Here is a 23,478-nt window from a genome sequence, read left to right as displayed (position 1 = left end):
GGGGGGAGGAAATCACAAAAAGTGCCAGTCCTACCTCCCCAACTGTGTTTCTTTATGTAGCTATTCATGTTAATGGAAACAGGTGGTTGTGACTCCAAAATACAAACATCACTTCTTCCTCCCAGAATACAAACAACCCACCCAAAATTCTGCTGCAGCTGCCAAATACAGTCCCAAAAGATCAGAAAAGATACAATCTTAGCTAAAAGTAATTGTCTATTGCTTATATTATTAAAACAATTTTGGTGGATTGACTAGTCACATAGATTAGAAACAAAAACAAAAAAAGTTAACTTAAATGTAAACAAAATTAGCAATCATTGATAGGGTAAAGAACTTGTGGCCAGAAAGTAAAATTAAGTGTTACATTATCTAGCAGTAGGTTGGTGGGATATGCCTACACACTAGGATTTAAATTGGAGGGCAAATTCAATACTCTAAAGTGCCAACCAGCAGAGAATATACAATCTGCCCTTGGGTCAGTCTCTGGATAGGACAGTCATAAAGGACAATGGCATCATTTTAAGTAGTAAAGAACCAATGGCATCAGGCTAAGAAGCTCACTATCATAGTTGTCAGGTGAAAAAGAGAATGGCAGGTTGTTCTCAAAGTCACTGTACTCTGAAGTTCTTTTACCCTTTGTGCTACAAAATCAAGAACAAAGATGGCAAAGGCAGGAAAACTTAGACCAAGTCCAGGCCACTTGATTTCACTTTAACTTAGGATTTCTCAGCCTTGGCAGTGCTGGTATTTTGGACCAGACAATTCTTCATTTGGGAGCTGTCCTGTGCATTGCAAGCTATTCAGCAGCATCCCTGACTTCCACCCACAAGCTGCCACTAGCACTGTCCCACATGTGACAATTAAAAATGTCTCCCGGCATTGTTGAAGTTGTCCCCAAATGAGAACCACTGCTCTAAATCACATTTAACTTCATTTGGAACTGTATATATATATACACACACACACACACACACACACACACACAGGAACCAAGAGTCTTAGTAAAATAAAATGTAATATTGAATGAGAACAAAAGCTTCCAAAATTAAATCACTAATTGGAAGAGATTTCTTGTGGGAACATGTTCTGGACAAACTAGGGAAAAACTTAAGAGAAACAAAATATAGAAAAAAATGGACTGTGACATGAGAAAACTTATTAACATGAAAAAGTTCATTTGGGATGTATATTAGCCAAACAGGGGGTACAATCATTTTAAATACTTTATTAATCATCTCTAAACAATAGCTTTTTCTTCAAAACCAAATAATCGGGCAGTTAAAACTCAACAGTAATTTAATTGACTAGTGACCATTTTCCCATGTACCATTCTTACTGTTTTCTCCTTTAATAGTTACTGGAGAAAAGAGTTTTCTAAGAAACATTATAGTCCTCACTCTTGGTAAAACTTCTTCCCCTAAATTCTATAAAGTAATATGGTATTTACATGGCCATCAGAGAGCTTAAGCTTTCATTTTGCTTTGCTAAAACACAGTATGACATAATTTAGTATTACAGAAGGCCACAATTAGGTTATCTCCAATGTTAAAAAAAAAACAAAAAACAAAAAAACACTAATCTTTAGGAGGCTGAGGCAGGTGGCTCACGAGGTCAGGAGTTCAAGACCTGCCTGGCCAACATGGTGAAACCTCATCTCTACTAAAAACACAAAAATTAGCCAGGCGCAGTGGCACACACCTGTAGTCCCAGCTATTCGGGAGGCTGAGGCAGGAGAACTGCTTGAACCCGGGAGGCAGAGGTTGCAGTGAGCTGAGATCGCGCCACTGTACTCCAGCCTGGGTGACAGAGAGAGATTCTGTCTCAAAAAAATCAAAAACAACAACAACAAAAAATACTAATCTACAATGCCAGATTTCTGAAAACAAAAAAGATCATGAAAATGATCTTTCTCTTTTAAGGAAGAAGACTCAGTTCATCCTAGAATCACTGAAAAATAAATAGACATAGACCTAATTATTCAATATAGAGAAAGGTAAATTCTTCTGTTGAAGTAACTAGGCCAAAAATGACTTTTGGTGCTATGATGTCATAATAAAAAAGGTACTGTGTGTAAATCACACATGGCTAAATTCAATTTTAATTGGCTGAAGTACAAGAACAACGTTTCTTTGTTTTGGAAATTACTGCTTTTTGGCACTCGTCCTTTTTCACTCAAATTTCAATAGTCAGTATGAATCTACATAACTGGTTATTACTTCACATATATGATTTATTAACTCCAAGTAGATCCCCGCCTACATACATTTTTTAGTTTTTCATTTTTTGGAAGGCATAGCAAGCATTCTAATACTGACATGCTCAAAACTTTTATGAAAATCCCCTTACTTTCTATGGGCACTGTATAGAAGACACACTAAGGCAGGCATCACATTTCCCCCTATTAAATAGCTATGGACTTAAAAACCCTTCTATCCTCTTTAATTGTTATTGCCAAGACCAAAGTTACAGAAATTTTTCTTGACTATCTAATTGCCACTAAGCATCTTAACTACACAAAAGTAATTACTAGTATTCACTGCAATTTAACACTAGTGTAATGGTCAGGCACATGTGTCATGTGGGGATATTAACAAAGGAAGCAAGTCCCAGAGGCAAGCGGGAGAAGCCCGGGAACAGTGATGGACACATGAGACAGTGTTACAGTACCTGACAGCCTGTGAGAGCAAGAAGAGTAAGAGAGACCAGGTAAGAGAGCGCTCACGGTGTGAAGGAGGAGCGGGACGCTTTTAGTGGCAGGCAAAGCCTCAGAAAGGTGGACACAGTTGCTGATAGACTGGCTTCGCTTAGCTTCCAGGAGAGATAAAGTAATAATTATGTCAGAAGAACAATAGGACCTTTCAATTTATTATCATTACTTTTCTGGGCTCTCTTTAAACATTTAAAGGAGGTCATTTTAAACTTTAAAGGAAGTCAGTACAAAGTATAGTATTTAATTGTAGTCTCTAAATACAGCCAACTTTCAGTCAGTCATTCTCATGACATAGGACAATGGGCAATCCACAAATAATTTTATTTTGAAATGCTTTATATGTTTAGCCTTTCCTTCTTTCTGCTGTGTATCAGATTCACATTCACGTTATTTGCTTGGACAGACATTATAATCAGTTTTCCTTTCCTAAAGGACAAATACAAAAAGACCATGGTGAGAGAGGGAATATCTGGCCTTCATTCAGAAGTTGATTTGCTGAGAGCTGACTGTATTCAAAAGCAAATCATTTAGTAAATTAAATAACCAAAAAGCTCAAGAACACATAAAAGTCAAGTTGAACATTAAAAGATTTGATATTTGAGAAAAAGGTAAAATCTCCATGAAACCCATCCTTTTATGTCACATTTCATGTTTATTAAATCCATACATCTTTAGTGTCTACTTTACGGTATTCTTATGTTTTCTATATACTGCTAGTCAAATAAACATTGGAGGAATTGAATGAACACAGGAGGAAAACGTGCTGCATATATGTAAAACCACAATCTGTAAAATCAGTTTTATTCTAAAACAAAAATACAAAGATTTACTTGCTGCTTTACTATTTTGTATGACATCAGTTAACATTAATGAAATGGAACTACAAATGACAGTGACACATTTGTAAAAACTGAAACAAACTTTTTACCCTACTGCCCTTTCTCCTACCCTTTGCCTATTCGAATTCCCAGTAGGCTGGGTGTGGTGGCTCACGCCTGTAATCCCAACACTTTGGAAGGCCGAGGCAGGTGAATCACCTGAGGTCAGGAGTTTGAGACCAGCCTGACCGACATGGTGAAACCCCTTCTCTACTAAAAATACAAAAATTAGCTGAGCATGGTGGTGCGCACCTGTAGTACCAGCTACTCAGGAGGCTGAGGCAGGAGAACCGCTTGAACCTGGGAGGTGGAGGTTGCAGTGAGCTGAGATCGCACCACCGCGCTTCAGCCTGAGCGACAGCATGAGACTCCGACTCAAAAAAAAAAAAAAAAAAAAAACAAAGAATCCAATGATAAAAGCAAATAGTTTTTAGGAATTGGAATGAGAAAGGAAATCAGTGAATGAGCATCCTCAAAAGTTGCCTGCTAACAATGAATTGGGTCTCTCCTCAGGGGAGAGAATGACGGAAAGAAGGAAGAAGCAGAAGAGGCCGTGCATGTAAATAAGGTGATAATTTCCAGCAAATGCTACAGCAAAAAAGTATGGGACAGTTACAGTTAGGTGGAATATATTTTCATAAAAACTCCAACAGGATTCTAAACTATCTGTATTAAGCCTTTACTAAGCACTATAGAATATGTTGAGCCTTAATGAATCTTTGCTTTATGGCCAGAGGATCTTGCAACTTTCTGAAGTCAACACGCTAAATTATCAGTTACAATTGTCTTAAACCTAAGTTACAGGCTCAAAGTCACTGGGGAGGAGGTGGCTTTGTTTATTTTTATTAAATGCCACATACAAGCTTCTTTTTAAAGAGCTCACTTTTTGTTTTAAGAGTAAAATGTAGGCTGGGCACAGTGGCTCACGCCTGTAATCCCAGCATTTTGGGAGGCCGAGGAGGGCGGATCACGAGGTCAGGAGTTTGAGAACAGCCTGACGAACATGGTGAAACCCTGTTTCTATTAAAAATACAAAAATTTGCTGGGCGTGGTGGGGCGCCTGTAATCTCAGCTACTCAGGAGGCTGAGGCAGGAGAATTGCTGGAACCCAGAAAACAGAAGTTACAGTGAGCTGAGATTGCACCACTACACTCCAGCCTGGAGCAAGAATCTGTCTCAAAAAACAAAAAAAGAAAAAAAGAGTAAAATGTAGCAAAGTAGTCCAATTAACTGGGGGTTGTTGGTCAAGTTGCTAATGGAAATAGGCTCCAAAGATAACACACACAGACATGAAAAGGCTCAATTTTCCAAAGGAGCAAAAAATGGAAATGTCTATCCAGTCCTGAAAACTGAAGTGTATAATTCTCCTTTTCTTTGCTGAAACAGGTTGCCACACTCTAAAGATTAACATGGTTTAACACTGACAATAATGCAACTACTGGTGTATTTATTAACAATCTATTTTCTTCAAGGTTCAAACAAAACCTCTATTTTCTCTCTTTCGTACAAATATCTCACTCAACATTAACATCTCAAGTTCGTTTTCACAACGGAGGATTTAGAAATAAGTAACTGAAAACTGTGATTTGAAAAGTAACCACAGCAGAAAGCTAAAAAGATGTAGAGACATTTCATTTAATATAAGGTCTAATATCTAAATTTTGAGTAGAATTTTTAACACACTTTATGCCTATAAATTCATTTTAGATAACAACTAGATTTTTGAGAAGCATTTAAATAAATGTTTACCAGTTGCTTTTTGACGAACAATATTTCTCGCCTTTTCCACTCCCGGTGCTCCAGATGTGGTGGCACTCCTAAATCGCATCGGTTCGGTCACATCTGGATGACTCCGCCAGCTGAGAGAAAAGGATCTCCCCACAGTGGTTCCTTTCTGAGGATCTAGAACACAGCCTGATAAAGGAAAAGAAAAATAATCTAAAGGCTGAATTCATTATTATTCATTTCGCAGCTTGTGTTGCTCAGCAAATGGTGTACATAAAACTATATATAATCAGCAGGTTTTCTTGTCACAAATTAAGTACCACTTCCTTACACTGCAATTTAGGAAGTTGTTCATATGTCACTAATTTAAGAATTCTTATTGCCAAAATATTTTCAAGAATATAAAACAGTCTTATGAATATTATCCTATCTTCATAGTACTCACTCCAGTATACAAAATAATGTATTAATAAACCTTTCTCAATACAAGAACAATATCAAATGAAGTCATACTACTGTTCCCAGGACACTCCAAAAACCACTACTTATAAGCCAAAACCTCAGAGATCCTGATGTATGAATAGTACTGCATCCTGTAGACACCAACCCCTCCATAAATCCCCAGGGCAATCCATGCCTATAAACTCCAAAGTGGATTCAGTTAAATGGGCAGCATAATGAAAATCTATAAATAATACAAAATCCTATTTTAGCAAAGGTCCAAAACAATAAAACATTGTAGTCTGAGATTCAACTTTTCTTTTTTCTCATATTGTTCTGGTTAATTATTTCAATGAGAGACTATGGACCAAAATAAATAGAGGAGGAAGACTTAGAGATTTCTGCACAGGTATGATGTGGCCAGTGGCTGCCACCTGTGGCATGTTTCCACACCCAGTTTCCTCTGCCTGTGTTTTTTGTTTCTAGTAGTCTAGCCCTTAGAAGGCAAGTGTTTCTACAATAAATATTTAAATCCTTTTTAGAATAAAGCAACATAAATCAGAAATATTAGTCATGGTCATTAATTTAATAATTTGTTCAGTACATTTTGAAAACAGTGTTTTTGAAGTTGTTTGCCTTCCCAAGACAAGTCTATCTCTTCAGATGAATCTGTGGGTAGGAAGAGAATCTTGCAGAATGGCAGGTGTGCGTGTGTGTGTGTGCATGTGCGCGTGCATGCACAAACATGTGCACTCGTGCATGGATTACAACAATTGAAGGTAGGTCCTTATCTCCTATTTCAGCTCTCCTTCTCTAGCCTGAAAGGTATTCTTAGCCAGGTAAGTTCTCTTCTGGGCTAAGAACCACTGTCTTAGGGAGCCAAGTTCCTAGTTGGAAGTATCTGGGTCCTCTCAGGCCCTGGGTTTACACAGAGGTCCTCAGAGCTGTTAGAGAGGACTAAATGGAGGCCAAGGACCCAGGATCTTGGCTCCCTGCTCCTACTTCAATCCCAAATCTCCAGTCTATTTCTTTAGAAAGGGGTTATGTATACCTTCAACTGGGGAGGAAAACGGATCTGTTAAAAAATGTTAGAAAATCATTGCATTAGACAGTCTAAATCTACATTGGGATTAAACTGTTCCACTGGATTGCCATGTACTTCAACTACTTTATCTTGGCTTCTTACTAACTTGCTTTTATTAATTAGTGCTTTGGCAAGCCATTCTCAGATTTCAGTGAAGACATTATAAGAATCCATCACATTTATTACACATGTATACGGTTTACTAGCCACTGTAACTGGTTCACACCTCCCTGTATCCACATCCTCTGTTGTTCTCTCCCATACTTACATTAGGCTTCATCATGTGACTTACTTTGGTAGCAAAACTGAACAAGCAGAGACTTGAAATGCACTTGAAAATTTGAGCTTGCCCTCTTGCTGCTCCTGAAACTCTAAGCCACTTGGTGCACAAGCCTGAGTTAGCCTCTGGCTGCTGAAACACGTGGCCCAGTCACACCTCATTGCCCCCACTTACACCCAGCCAACCCCTAAAAGTAGAGCTGCCTAGCTGACTACTTCACAGCCTGGCTGACTGCAAACACAGAAGCAAAGACCAGCAGAAGAACTGACTGGCTGAGTCCAACCCAAATTGCCAACTCATCAAATCAAGATAAATAAGTGGTTGTTATTTTACGCCATAAGTTTTGGGGTGATTTGTCACATGGCAAAAGCACACTGATACAATCTATAATAAGGCTGGTATTATTAAAGCGGTAGTCTACACAATGAGCAATGTGTACCCTTTATGGGGCTTTGAAGGAAAAATTCCTCCCAAGTCTCCCTAATAAAAGCTAAGCATCACCTAAGTGATTGAATTGTTTTTACCGTATGTGCTCTGTGATTCCTGATTTGATATAACCCTGCAAAGACCAAAGTCAAATCCAATGTTTGACTTTTCCATCTCCCCAGCAAGTCCACGAGACTCTAAGGCATGTATTTTGGCATTTTAGTCACAACTGCAGTTCCCTGCAACCCCACTCATTTTGACCCTATTTTATATTTGATCTACTGTACTATATGCCTTTTTATGAGCTGCCTCAAATCTTTTTTTTTTTTTTTTTGAGATGGAGTCTCGTTCTGTTGCCCAGGCTGGAGTGCAGTGGCCGGATCTCAGCTCACTGCAAGCTCCGCCTCCCAGGTTCACGCCATTCTCCTGCCTCAGCCTTCCGAGTAGCTGGGACTACAGGCGCCCGCCACCTCGCCTGGCTAGTTTTTTGTATTTTTTAGTAGAGACGGGGTTGCACCGTGTTAGCCAGGATGGTCTCGATCTCCTGACCTTGTGATCCGCCCGTCTTGGCCTCCCAAAGTGCTGGGATTACAGGCTTGAGCCACTGCGCCCGGCCTCAAATCTTTACAGAGTATGGTGTAGTACAAGTGAATTAATCTAAGGACCATGCCACATCCTTAAGAATGGTAATTAAGACAAACAGATGCCAAATTGTCATTCCTAACAGAAGCTACCACTGATGTTTTCTACCTTGAAAACATCACTTTCATTTGAGGTTCTCAGTCCCAAAACAATTTTTACCCAGAAATATAACAAAGCCGAAATAGCTCCCACCTGAAGCATTCAGAATTTCTCCATGTTTCCTAGAGAGGTTGTAGAATGTGTCTTAATTGTATGACATCTTGAGTTGTATTTATCCAGCTTTGATTTCTAAACACTTCTTAACTATGTGGGCTCGGATGAGTCAATCACTGCAAGGCAACCTTCACCAACCCGTGGCCCAACCCATGGGCCACATGCAGCCAAGAATGGCTTTGAGTGCAGTCCAACACAAATTCGTAAACTTTCTTAAAGCATTATGAGAATTTTTTTTTTTTTTTTTTGCTATTTTTTGTTTGTTTGTTTTAGCTCATAAGCTATCGTTAGTTTTAGTGTATTTTAAGTGTGCTCCAACACAATTCTTCCAACGTGGCCTGGGGAAGCCAAAGGATTGGACATCTCTGCAAAGTCTCTGTACTTCAGTTTATTTGTCTGTGATATGGGGATTATACAAGTATCTACAGTTCACTAGGTTATTATGAAGGCAAAAAGAGATAATATGTACAATGTAACAGCCATTATTATTACTGTTAGTTATCACTACTATTACTACTACCTTCCTTGCATCTTCCTTTTTGCATAGCCTCCTCAGAAATTCACCATCTCATTAAGGGAACAGAATGACATGAGACACTAATTAATGCCACTATTAAGAAGACACTGTGTAGTTTGTTCAGCTCATTATAAAATTTCATGCATTAATTGCTTAGTCATACAAATACACACTCGTCCCCCGACCTAGACATCTGGTGTTAACCTGGAAGAGTGGAAATACCTTTGCCTCGTTGCTTCTTTTCCTTTTGTTCACTTAATTTATCCAGAGGTAGGTTTGTCATCTCAATTCCATAAACGGTTCTTGCAAGCACTGCTGTCAAGGAGTCCATAATGTTGGCCCACTCGTTTATAAGTTCTTCCCATTCCGTGAGGGAGGACAGCACACCAAGAAAGTCATCCCAGAGCTCTCGAGAAATGTACACACAGAGGTTTGCTCGGATCCAAGCCACCATGAGCGTCTAAAACCAAACAACCAACAAGAGAATTCATACGTCTTCATTTGAAGAAGTATACTTTTTAACAAAATGTTTTAAATGACTATTAATAACACAAATTTTAAAATAAAAAGTACTTTTGGAAGTTGTTTTTCTTTTAATTCTCAAAATCAACTTGACCAACTATAATCAAGATTTAAGCTACTGGGAAGTTAGTTATCATTATGAACAAAGTTACTGATTCAATACTATTCTAGGGTCTGCGGCTGGCCCTAGCTATAATCAGGGAGAAGACAAAGCCCTCTGCACAGTGACCACTCTGTTTCCTGAGACTGCTCTTTTCCTTCCATCCACAGTGGCTACTTCAAACCTCCTACAGGAAAACCTCCAGCCCACCAAATCCTCCCTGACTTTGAGCAGATAGATTGGCTGCAGACTTCACAAGAAACAGAACCCATTCAATGAGACTCCCCTCAACCTCTGCCCATGGACTCACACTCTTGCCCACATTCACCCAGCTCCTCCTCCACCCGTGGGCTGAACTCCAAGAGGGGCCCCTGATCTACTACCCTTGTGCCCCCTTATGCTCTGGACCCCTTCCTCTGGACCTTCATGCCTCTCAACCGTCCCTCTCCTTTAATCTCCAGCCAACCCCACTTCCCCAGCTCTTTCTCTTTAGCATTTAAATATGCTCCAAATTCTTCCTCATCTTAAAAAAAAAATTCCCTTGAACCCAGATTCCCCCGTTTAGCTACAGCCCTTTTCCTTCCACTTTCACAGCCAAACTTCTTAAAAGAATGTTCCACATCTACTCCATCTCCACCTCCTCATCCCCCAGGCAACAGACTGCTCTGGATCTTCCCTTTCTGAGGTCACTTCCACCTTCTGCCTGGGTTTTGGCTCCATTCCCATGGCTCCAGTTATCCTCTGTGTGCTGCTGACTTCTGAATCTCCATGTCCAGTTTAGACCTCTTTACTGGTTTCCTGATCTATCTACCCAGGTACTAGACAGTGCTACTTACACAACCCTCAGACACCTGTCCTACAGCATAATAGTAAAAGGTATTCAATTTCTTCCACTGACATTCTCCCAGTTCCTCTACCTGCTCGCTCCTGCAACTGGCCTTTGCACATACTCTTCCTTCCCTCTCTTTCCTCCTTTGTTTCTGTATAACTCCCCCTCATTTCTCAGGTCAAAATTTGTACATCACTTCCTCCAAGAAGGTATCCTTGACTATCTCCCCACCACCACCTCCCAGTCGCCAGGAAGTGTCCTCCAGGTCCCTGCATTTCCCCCCCATCAATGCACCTATCACACCTTTCCTTCACAGTCTATTCACTTATCAGTGTCTGCCCCAAGTCTTACAATCCACAGCACTACAACTGGTCACCTGGACAGCCCTATGAGACAATTATGCCTATATCCTGGATATTTCCTTCCCTTAAAATTGTCCCATTCCTTACCTCTGCCAAAATATTCACCATCCTTTAAAATTCAAAGCCAAATATGTCTTCCCTGAAAGAAGTGCCTCTATATAGCCAAGTCCATCCCAAACGAGCAACAAAACGCTTTCCTAAGCTTGTGAAAAGGAATCCTTATACTCAAAGTCTGTGCAAGTCCTGTAGTCAGTTGTCAAAGATAAATGCACTTGTTAAGATGCCAGCTTGTATTTGCATGGGCCCAACCCAGATGCAAATAGGCTCCCACTCTTGTCAGGAATTCTTCTTTGTGTAGGTGAGTTCACTTCTTAATTTTTTTCCCCAAATTATATATAGATTTTTTAATGGAATTTATTCTTTAACATAGACACAGGAAAACTTTGATAAACAGAAATCAGTCTGTAAAATCAGGCAGGCCTGTTCTGACCACTTGGAAAATCTTATTTAAAGTGGTCCTTCTGTAACACACATGTTCTCTGTTTCGATTTGTGTTTACCACTTTTTTTTTTTTTTTTTGAGACGGAGTCCCGCTCTGTTGCTCAGGCTGGAGTGCAGTGGCGCGATCTTGGCTCACTGCAAGCTCCGCCTCCCGGGTTCACGCCATTCTCCTGCCTCAGCCTCCCAAGTAGCTGAGACTACAGGTGCCCGCCACCATGCCTGGCTAATTTTATTTTATTTATTTATTTGCTTGTATTTTTAGTAGAGACGGGGATTCACCACGTTAGCCAGGATGGTCTCAATCTCCTGACCTCATGATCCGCATGCCTCGGTCTCCCAAAGTGTTGGGATTACAGGTGTGAGCCACCGCGCCTGGCCGCTACCACTTTTTAAAAAAATAAAAATGTTAAAGTAGGACTAAAGTAGTTAATTATATAAAAAAAAACAAGATATTAACCACTTATATTTAAAATCTGATTCTAACATGTATGAATTTTGTAAAACTAAAAAAGAAAGAAAATAAAATAATTTTATTATCTTTATTAAATATTTTTATTATGACTACAATGCCATCTTCTATTATTTTTTATACCCCTGCTTTCAAGATGAATTTGAGGACATTGCCATAAAATACCTATAGACAATAAAATTAAATATTAGATCAGTAAGTATAATCTGAGCCGAGTAAGAAAGTAGAGACTGATAGTTATCAGGACTCAGACTGACATTCAGATATAGTGTCAGTTTCATGGATAACAGCAGATGTCTTGGTGTAATGAGATGCTCTATACTGGGGATCTTATAATGGCTTCACTTTATTAACTAATTAAAAAACAAGTGCAGAATGACTTCTTGCAGTTTATAAAATCAACTTAGCAAATAATACAAACGTATGCAGACCTGTTGAATCATCATCATAATTCACAACTGACAACACCTGCACAGAGCAAAATGGTAAAATGGTAAAATACAGTTGGGTGGTGAGTGGTGGCACCTGTGCACATGAAGGCAGGGTGTCCTTCTGATCAATTACCATTTTCTAAAAGGAACATGGAAACAAACAGCCTGGACTACCCTGGTTTGTGACCTAGGAAAGTCACTTGATCTTTCTGTAGTCACATTTCTCATTAAAAATAAGAGTTGCATAGGAGCTTCTCCAAGGTTCCTTCAGCACTGAAATTTGATGTTTTATCAGATACATTTTGGCACACAAGATGTATTTTAAAAACACCTTAGCTAATAAATCACTCCTTTTCTTATGAACATTTGCTAACCAACCACTTCCTACTTCACTCTACCAGCACATTAAAGGGGACGGCATAACTTTAATGGCTCATATTACAAAGAGCAGGACCATAGTGTCCTGCTATGCCATCAGAACTTCAAGCATAAGGTCATATTTAGCACTGATAATAAATTAAAACATCACTTAGGGCAATAAGGTGATCATCATTATTTGGTAAATATTTAAAACTAAGTCAAATTCAATCATCACAGTAGATGGTCCAGGTTATCTACTGACAGATAAAAAAAAAACAAACACTAGAAGAAGAACTAGAAAAAGATAAAAGGGTAATAAAACTTAAAATGTCCTGTCCTTTTTAACAGTCTCCTTGTTCTAAATTTTTCAAAAAAAATCTAGTGGCCATTTTAGACAGTCCACATGATCAAATGAATACTAATTAGATAGCACGTCTTAATGGCAGTATGGGACCACGATGATGCCCAATAGACATCAGACACCAGATAGCCTGGTAAGTCCGGACCCTTACTATTCTTGCCTCTTGCACCTCCCATAAGAATGTGGGAGGTCAATAGAAGATCACAAATCCCAATGGGACCACTCTGATTCTCATGACAACCCTGCAGGGTAGGAAGAAGTCCTTTCCTGACGGTGACAGATTAGGGAAGACACTCAGAAAGCTAAAGTCATGTGCTCATGGCCACATAGCCAGGGAGTAGCAGAGCTGAGATCAAAACCACAATCTGCCTAACACCAAAAGGCTCATCCTCTCTTCACTATTTTTTATGGTAGGTGTTTTGTTTTTTTTTTTTTTTTTTTTGAGACAGGGTCTTGCTCTTTTGACAAGGCTGCAGTACAGGGGTGCAATCATAGCTCACTTATAGCCTCAACCTCCCAGGTTCAAGCAATCTTCCCACCTCAGCTCACCAGTAACTGAAACTTCAGGTGCATGCCACTATGGCCGGCTAATTTTTTTTTAATTTTTTGTAGAGACAGGGTCTCACTCTATTGCCCAGGCTGGTTTTGAATTCTTGGGCTCAAGCAATCCTCCTGCCTCAGCCTCCCAAAGTGCTGGGATTACAGGTGTAAGCCACCATGCCCAGCCTTATGGTTAGTTCTTAACTTAAGCATCCTTCTCGATCTACCTAAAAACTGCCAAAATAATAACAACATCAAAATCATTAATAATCATGAACTCAAAACTAAGCTACAGGGAAGTCAGGTCAACTGAGCTTTGGGGAAGTCAGGCCAACTGAGGAGGGAAGTAATATCTGAGAAGGTTTTCTCCGTTACATGGGGGGAGTTTTTTTTCCCCCAAAGACCAAAACCAACCAAGGGAAAAAAAAAAAACCCAAACCCCAGAATACTTGTTTAATTCTGTGACAAGCTCTCTAATTCCAACACACAAAACAGATGCAGAGCCAGGCAATTGGTGAGAATAAGGCCCAAGCACCTGCCAGCGTGAGACTGGCTTCAGCTCATGTCCACTTGGCAGCCCAGGTCCAGGACAGGGAGCTCGAAAGGGTGCCAACAGTGAGACGCTTCGCTGAGAGGGCAAAGTGTGCAGTGTCCATATGTCCAGGCAGGCAGCAAAGCAGTGGTCAGTACCACCCTCCAGGCATCAGCAGAGCAAAGCTGGACACATGCAAAAGAATCACCTATGTAATTATCCAAAGTCAAGTCCATCCACTGTACTAATACCTTTATTTATGTAGAATGTCGCATTTTTCCAGAGCCCTTTCACACTCTTCACTTTCAGTAATGCTTCATAAATGCTAAGGTCCTCATAAATATTAGCAATGTCAGAGTAGGCTGCCATGCTCAGGACCCTCTAGCACATCCTCTTCCCCAGGCAGCTCGCCAGGTATCAGCCTGCTCTTGGTCCTCACCTGCTCACCACATGAGATGCAAGAAGCACAGGCATCTCCTTGCTCTCTGCTCACACCGAAGACTGGCCCAGCCCCCCACCATATCCGGGACTTCACTTCTACAGTTATCCTCTGTCTCCCCGAGACCATCTTGTCCTCCCTCACTGGACCATCCCATTGGTGAGCAAACATACTTTAGTACCACCCACCTTAAACCTCACCCACCATGTATGCCACCGACTTCAGCTAGCTCCCCTTTTCCTCTTCCTTTCCACATCAAACTCCGCAAAGCCTTAACTACACTTGCAACCTCCACTGCCCAGCTCTCATCTTCTCCTCCATCTATTCCAGGTGGGCCTCATCCCATAGAACATTCTCAACCAACTACACCTGTCAAAGCCCATGGTCAACTGGTTGCTCTCCTCCTACCCAATACTCATCCCCAGGCACCCAGGACACACACTCCTCTGGTTTTCCTCCTTGCTCACTGGTCACCCTTTCTCAGCATCTCTTCCATCACCTGTGGACATTGTCCTCTCTAGGTCAGCCCATTCTGTGGCTTTAAATACAATTTCCCAACACACTGGCTCTCAAATTTTTATCCCATTCCCATGCTTCCGTTCATCCTTTACCTCTCCAAATCTACCTAGTCTTCCACCAAAGCAATCAGAGCTTCCTAATTCCTACCACCCTTGAGCAAATCAAAAGAGGAAGGAGGCGGCAGAGAGGGAGAAAAGCCTAAAAGCCCAGCGCTAATTGTAAAGAATAGATCATAACCTTCAGGACAAAGCTAAGAAGAAAAATTTCTAGAAATTTAAATTTAACATTATTCTTAAAATTCTCAATGATTAAAACTAGTTTGCTATAAAATCTGATTCACTTCTTGCATTTGCAGTGTTTTAATAAAAAAGACTTACCCTAAATAGTAACCCTGCCAAGCTCTGGGCAAACAAGTCCTTTATTTGTTTATCCTTTGGCTTCTGCATGACAGCTTCAGTTATCCTGAGTAGTATTTGCAACATCTGTTCCCTGGGCCACCCAAAATAAAAGCTCATATTAATAATCATGTCTCCAAAGTACTTTAACTTATAGGTACCAGAAATTCTCTTAAGAATTCAGCAACATTGATAATTACGTATTACTCGAAACTATTAAAGTCCAGATGCCAATTACATAATGAATATCATATTTTACCAAAATAAGCTCCCTTATGTTACAACGGTTTTGAAAATATGCCTCCCATGTCCACACAAACAGGCAAGATAAAACACAATATTCCAGCCTGATTTTCTCCCCTTGCAAAAAGGGAGGCAAGACTGTCTTCTCCAACTGTTGCCAACACCTTAAAGGCACTCAGTGAAAACCTACTGGAACGTATGCAGCACTCTTTAATTTTGCTATCTGCTGTTTTACTTGACCTGTAAGGTCTCCCTATCTTTGCAACAGGAAGTTAAGTTGACTTTCTGCCCTTTATTTTGTGGACACACACAGTCAGTATCTTGGTATGGTGGAATGCCACAGTACTCTCACAGGCAGGAGGGGTGTGCATTACAGGACACTTACAGGCACAGTGCTCATGCCTGGAAGATCCTGACTCTGCACTACAGGGCACAACTGAGACAAATGCCATCACTGCAGCTCAGTTCCAATGCGCCAGCATTTTTTATAGTCTCTCACAGAAGGTTTTATGTAAATGGACTTTGAAGACTATAAAACAGCATAGAGACAGCATAACACTGCTAATTACAATAATAAGTTATTCAGAACAGCCAAAAGATATTTTTCTTTCTTAGACCTAAGTTATATTGCTCATATCAGAGTATCTGCCCACTTTTTCTTCCCCTAGATTCCATGGGAACACAGAACACATTATGTAACAGAGGTGCATTTGTTCCTCGAGGGAAATCACTCTGGTTCCTTTCAGGTTTCACATGCTAACCATTCATCTAATCTTTACTACCTTCTCCTTGGCTTTACTGCTCTTTAGTAATAAAACTGAGAATAGGACAAAGTAATCAGATGAGATCTCTAAATCATAGTTCCTGTATACTTTTCTCATATCTCTGCATATCAGAATAGCATTTTCTCCTAACAATATGCTGAACCTCATAAAATTCCTCACAGTAAAATCACCTGTGGGGATTTCCTGCCCTCTTTGTAGCTGGCCCCATTTGATTTTGGTCCCCAGAGTCACCTGTTGGTATACATTCTCACTGCACTCCATGCTACTTGCCCATGTATTCCTATTCCCTGCGTATGGATTCTGGAAGCACAGAAGAGGAAGGACTATCTTCCGGGCACACACGCATGAAGTACAATGGTGACTTTGAAGAGAACTGGGAGAAGAAATGGCACAGTGCTGGGGGACAGCTTGTCGCTCACCACATTCAGGGTACCCAGGTCCCTGTCGCCAGGGAAGAGAAGGGCAGCACCTAGTATCACCACTGCCCATTCATGTTACATGATGCATAAGACAATGAAAAACAATCCCTTGCACACAACTAGTTACAGACCCATCATGAGAATGTGATGGGAACAACAGACATCATAAGTTTCAAGTAAAGCCTTGATCATGGCAACTGCTATCAAAAGCTACAAATGTGATCAAAGCAATGACTGACAAAAACACAGTCAATTTGATTTCTGAACCTATGAAAGCTTGGAAAGGCATGCAGAGTCTTCTGGAAGAAAACAAGGGTGGAAAAACTACGGTTTGGAAAGATCTTTCCTAACAGTAGAAAAATACACAACCTGCCAAAGCTGCCAGTTTTGACAACTGCTTGTTCCTTTCTATTTTGTGAAGCACTGACTTCCCCAAGGAGAACTGCTCAAAGAGTGTAATAAACTTCTGTTGGAGTACATGGAATCAGGCATGTGTATCATCCTTGGGTCCAACACAGGAGTGAGGGTTTTCCTACATTCTTCATTATTTACCTGATCTCCATCTCCTCATCCAGGTGACATTTCAACTCATTTATATACCAGTTATTCCCTATTTCAGGACCACTTCTTACCGTTCCCTGGCTACAGCCACCATCTATGAGACCGTCATAAATGACGGTCTCAGCCACCATCATCTATGGCACTGCACTGCATGTTCTTCAGCAGCCACAGGGGCCTTTCAGAAGCATAAATTGTATTATGTCACAATCTTGCAGACACACAGGGAGGTAGCTGGTATCCTTTTTTTTGGTCTGCAGGGCCCCAAGAAACCTGGCCCTGGCCTGCCCCCTGCCTCCTCCCCTCTCACTCCATCCACTCCACCACACTGGCCTTCATCTTGTCCTTCCTTAAACAAGCCACTTTTTTTTTTACCTTTTCTCCCATCAGGGCTTTTGCATCTGCTGCTCTTTCTACCAGGAATGCCCTTCCCTTAGACCTCCCCAAGGCTCCTCCTTCCCTTCACTCAGGGCTCTGCTCAGGAAGGCCTTCTCTGACAGCTGACGGAAATAACTCTCCCTCTGTCCATGCCAAGCAACACACACCCAATTCAGGACTCTTTTCCCTTTCCAACCTTCACTGTTCTTCTCAGTACTTCAGACTCTCTGAAATTGTTTCTAGATTTTTAATGTCTCTCGGTCCTATGGGGATGTGACCCCATGAGGGCAGGGACCTTGTCTACATAGTTCACCACTATATTCTCACAGTAGACGCTCGATAGTTATTTATTAGATAGAAGAAAAGGAGGTAAGGAGAGAGGGGAGAAGAAGGAGTGAGGAAGGAAAGCAGAGATGGGAGGCAAGGGATTATCTGGTACTTAAATACACAAGAAAATCTGTTAGAGAAACTGCTCACATTCCTTTCTATGCTCTATTGACCATTTTCCCGTTAACTATTTTCACCAATTTCTACAATTTTTCTTTTCTATTCTTTCACCTAGGAATCTACGAATTAGTAAAAGTCAGAACAGAATTGCTTAATTTTATTTCCTAGAATTTTCATCAAAATAAAAAGATTATCAAAAAAGATCAAAAAACTGCTGATACAGTACTATACAAAACTCAGGAAGTTTTCAAAGGAAAAAAAACATTTTAAATGATGTTGATAAAACTACGGTATTCAGGAACAGATATTTCAGTTGAAAGCATATACCAGCATTTCTCATTACTGTCAATATTACTGATGTGGAATTTAACTTTGTTTACATCATATTGTGCATCACTGTAATATTTCCAGTTTTAACAATTTCTTAACTTGGCAAGTAGTGCTAAGTTTAGAAGTCTGGGAAAGATGACGTTGGAATCTACATCATATCATTCTGATGCCTTCGTTTCTGTACTTGTGAACTTTCTGCACACCAGGATTCTTGAGTCCACCCTTCCCTCATCTTTGAAGCAGAAGAATTGGACTTGGTGGCCTGCAGTTCCTTTCCGATCAGACCTTGTGTCCACGGTTTCCTACCAACTGCAGACACTTTCCAAAGCCCCTTTCCTGCTGACTCAAGGGCCTCCAGAACACAGACATGGGCAGAGGACCCCTCTGGTTTCAGGTAGGAAAGGTGCCACTGGTCTGCAGGGCCTCCAAGGACTGAGAACCAAGGCAGAAGATCACCTAGGGAGATGCTGGGGTGGGCAGCTTGATTGCACAAGGGCGGCGGTGGAATGAGAGGGAACACGCAAAGGACAGGCTTGAGGAGCATTTTAAAGGCAGAAGTGAGAGGCTGATGACACATGAGGAGAAGAGGAAGAAATGGAAAGTGACTCTGAGGCTTTCTGGTCTGTTGCTGAGCATCACTGAAAATACCTCATCAGATGGAGTAAAGTGAGGACTTTTTTTTTTTTTTTTTTTTGAGACAAAGCCCCCCTCTGTTACCTAGGCTGGAGAGCAGTGGCGCAATCTCACTGTAACCTTTTCGCCTTCCGGGTTCAAGTGATTCTCCTTTCTCAGCCTCTCGAGTAGCTGCGATCACAGGCACCTGCCACCACACCTGGCTAATTTTTTGTATTTTTAGTAGAGATGGAGTTTCGCCATGTTAGGCAGGCTGGTCTCGAACTCCTGACCTCAGGTGATCCACCCATCTCAGCCTCCCAAAGTGCTGGGATTACAGGCGTGAGCTACCGCACCCGGCTGATGACTTTCAAATAAGAGAAAAGCAGGAAAAAAAGAGAAGAGCAGGAAAAAAAAATCTAATGCATTGTTTACCATCAAACAAAAACAAAGATGAAAAGGAAAAAAACGTTGTTGTAGTTTTAATAACAGGATCAGATTTTTGACTGCACTATGTATTTAGTCTCTGATAATTTATCATTTAAAATAACTGTCTTTCCAAAATGAATTTAAAACATCAAGTTAGAAGCAATAAAAATCAGTTGATGGCATTTCAGGGCAATTAACAAACTCTCCTGAGCTTATGATGAATATTATAAGACACCAGTTGCTGCTTTTCCACAAAACTATGTTTGATGAAAGTTTAAAAGGAAAATCCACTATTAAGTAAAATACTTATTGTTCAAGGACATTTTAAAAAATATAATGAAAATAATTGATCTATCAAAGTACTGGGTAACTACCTTCTTCATAATTCACAGAAACTGTTACAAAAGACATTTTGTCGTTAACTTTTGTAAAAACATTAAACAAATACAAGCCTTAACATTTTAATGATGTTGAAAAGCAGAAACATCTGTTTTACAATACTAATTAATTTGACAGAAACTCACCATGTCTTTTTATTCATTGTAAGCTCCATTATCATGCGCCTAAAAATAATCAAAACAGCTTTACAAGCATCAACTTGTTCTTTCAAGAGCACAGGAACTTCAGCACATGGTTCCAACAAAAGACGTTTGCAGAGTTCGTCAAAATACCTTAAAATCAACAATTTTACATTAGAACATATAACTGAACATAAACATTTGAATAAATTTTGCTTAAAGATGATATTAATTTCACTTTACCAATGAAATCACTTTTCAGTTATTTCCAAAAGATTCTATTTCAATAAGGCAAGTGGTACCAACATATAAATTCACAATAAGGCAAAAATTCATTAAAGCAAGTGGTACCAACACATATTCAAAATTTTTTTTAGTTCACCTTTTAGAATCACTTAAATACTGAGACACCTGAAAAGCCTTTCCCTAGGGGAAAAGAAAAAAAATCACTATTACATATTAATATTGCAACTACAGAAATTTTATGAGTCAGAAAAGCTTTGAAGACTTCTTTTCGACAACCCCTCAACAAAAAAAGGAAAACAAGGGGAAAAAGTAGGATTGTTGCACATGAATGAGAAACTTTAGTGGGGAAATGGGAGGAGAAGAGGACAGATGGCCAGACAGTGGTCAGACAGAACTATGTGATTCTTATTGAGTCTCCCAGCACATGAACTCCTTGCTGACAGGAGCAATGGACAGCACCACTCAACAGGCATAAGAACCTCAAGCAGCTGTGATGTGCCCAGAAACAGACGAAGCCATTGACATCATAACGTCTTCCAGAAGCCTATTTTTTTAAATATGAAAGATATATTATGCAGTAGCATACAAAATTTAAGTGAATTCTTAAGGTTAAAAGCTGAGATTTCAAAAACAATTCAGAAAATCAGCCAATTACTCTACCCTCTGCCTCAGATCTTTAGCATACAAGTTCACTGTTCTCTACCATCAGGGGTATCTCAGCAGAAAAATGTGAGAAGCGCTGATCCAGGATATCATATACTATTACTGCTTTGAGCTACTACAGCAAAATAATGGTGCATTTCCATTTACACAGTTGACACCAGTGTCCCATCATCTGCAGATATTCTGAGTTGTCAATCTGGTATGAAGACGGACCTGCTCCATCTACTTAGTACATTCCCTCTTACATCTCCTTTGTGTTCAACAACACAAACTCAAAGGATGAAGGAGCTTCTCTATTCTCTAGCTCATTTATAAATAAAATTCTTTAAAGTGCTGTATCAAAATAAATGTACAATCTGACCAAATTAAAATTCACATCAAAAGTCAAGTGGGTGAACTAAAATATTCACAGCCTTTAAAGTTATCTCAGGTAAGATTAAAAAGTATTATGTCCCAATTTTCTAAGAAAAACCACTAAATAAGCACCATAATATAGTTGATGATGATGATAACTTCAGTCATGACGAATTTACTAGTCTTTGAGTAAGAAAACAAAACAAAGAGCTTTTGATTACAGCAGTTTTAGTGGTTCTGTTTTTGAAAGAAGTATGCCACAGTTGATATACTGCAACACAGATCCTTTTAATTCAATATATTTGGCTTCTTGAATATGAATTTAAAACTTTTTGCACATTCCCATGTAAGGAGTCTTTATATACTTTTACTTTTTACAAAACATCAAAGGTACTGCATGAGTATTTCTTATTAATGTGCTGGTATCAGTTAAGGTAAAAATAAACTAAATTAGTATGTCCAGAGTGCACTTGTCAAAAGCAACTATAGAAAACTACTATCTCTTGAACATCTGAGACACAGTTGGAGAAAAGAAAGAAAATTACTATCTTATCAAACCTCCATTTGGCCCTTTTTCTTAATAAACAAAAGACCAAGGTATTAGATACAAGAACAAAACTAACTATTTAATTCCAAAGTAAATACTTTTTTTAACTGTAGCACTATATATAATAAAATAGAAATTGTTTTTTCTCAGTTCAGGCAAGGACAGTAAGTCCTCATTTAATGTCATTGATAGGTTGTTGGAAATGATGACTTTAAGCAAAATATAAAAGAAAATTATTTTTTCACGAACATTATGATGAAACGATGTTGAATCAAACCATGTTACTCAAAGACCTGCTGTACTCACTTCGTTTAAAGTCGCCATTTCCAAGAACCCATTGATGACATTAGTGAGGACTTACTGTAGATGTAACTCATCCTTTCAGAAAATAAAAAGCACTCTTTTGAACCCAGGAGATCACTGGCACCTGCAACCACCACAGACTGTTGCTGGAGATCCCCTTAGCTAAAAGACGGAGCTACTGAGGGACAAAGGGCAAGGACTCCTGCAAGTGTTTCTCTGATGGGGATGCAGGTCATATTTATGAGCTACACCAAAAGATGCACAAGTGAAATCATCTCAACTTTTTTAACTTCAAAATTATGTGTAGGTTTTCAATGAAAAGTGAGAAAATTCATGAGTATGGTATATTAAACTGCTAATTCACTTGAAAACAAAAAGGATACCACGAAAATGAATCCTATCAAGAAACAGATGACAGAAAATTAGAAACATGCATGTCATTCCCAGACTTTCCCCAGACTCCACACCTGGCCTCTACATGGGAGGCCTAAGTGACACATCTCCAAACGTGGATGAAGGGTGGTGGGTGAGGGGGCAGTGAGCGGGGAATGAGAGGCACCCTGTATTTTCACTTACTCTTCAAGCTACATGAGACCTGAGAGGAAATCTCCCAATTCCCATTTTTGAGGTAAAATCCTGAGCTCTGGGGAGGTTAAGTAATGATCCAAAGTTGCTCTTTCAAATGTTCTCAAATGGTGTCAGTTCTATTTCATATATTCATTCAAAACAGTGTGGCAATTCCTCAAGGATCTAGAACTAGAAATACCATTCGATCTAGCCATCCCATTACTCGGTATATACCCAAAGGATTATAAATCATGCTGCCTTAAAGACACATGCACATGTATGTTTATTGCGGCACTATTCACAACAGCAAAGACTTGGAACCAATTCAAATGTCCATCAATGATAGACTGGATTAAGAAAATGTGACACATATACAGCATGGAATACTATGCAGCCATAAAAAAGGATGAGTTCATGTCCTTTGTAGGCACATGGATGCAGCTGGAAACCATCATTCTCAGCAAACTACCACAAGAACAGAAAACCAAACACTGCATGTTCTCACTCATAGGTGGGAACTGAACAGTGAGAACACTTGGACACAGGAAGGGGAACATCACACACCAGGGCCTGTTGTGGGGTGGGGGGAGGTGGGAGGGATAGCATTAGGAGATATACCTAATGTAAACGACGAGTTAATGGGTGCAGCACACCAACATGGCACATGTATACATATGTAACAAACCTGCACGTTGTGCACATGTACCCTAGAACATAAAGTATAATAATAAAAAAAAAAAATCTAAAAACTACATCAGTCATTTTTCTTTGTAAACACAGCCAATTTTTTTTTTTTTTGA

General features: G+C 39.8%; 1 protein-coding gene across 1 annotated transcript in view; it reads right to left on the bottom strand.

Annotated features, from left to right (window-relative positions):
• RALGAPA2 (Ral GTPase activating protein catalytic subunit alpha 2) overlaps positions 1-23,478 on the bottom strand; it is a 318,996-nt gene that overhangs the window by 207,296 nt on the left and 88,222 nt on the right. Inside the window, 5 exon segments of the mRNA XM_017882965.1 lie at positions 5,341-5,505; positions 9,142-9,379; positions 15,262-15,373; positions 20,005-20,122; positions 20,125-20,151. Of these exon segments, the coding sequence (XP_017738454.1) occupies positions 5,341-5,505; positions 9,142-9,379; positions 15,262-15,373; positions 20,005-20,122; positions 20,125-20,151 (660 nt within the window).

The sequence above is a fragment of the Rhinopithecus bieti genome, unplaced genomic scaffold (genome assembly GCF_001698545.2).
Source record: "Rhinopithecus bieti isolate Rb0 unplaced genomic scaffold, ASM169854v2 scaffold_641, whole genome shotgun sequence".
Taxonomy (NCBI): domain Eukaryota; kingdom Metazoa; phylum Chordata; class Mammalia; order Primates; family Cercopithecidae; genus Rhinopithecus; species Rhinopithecus bieti.
This window is presented reverse-complemented; position numbering and strand designations above follow the sequence as displayed.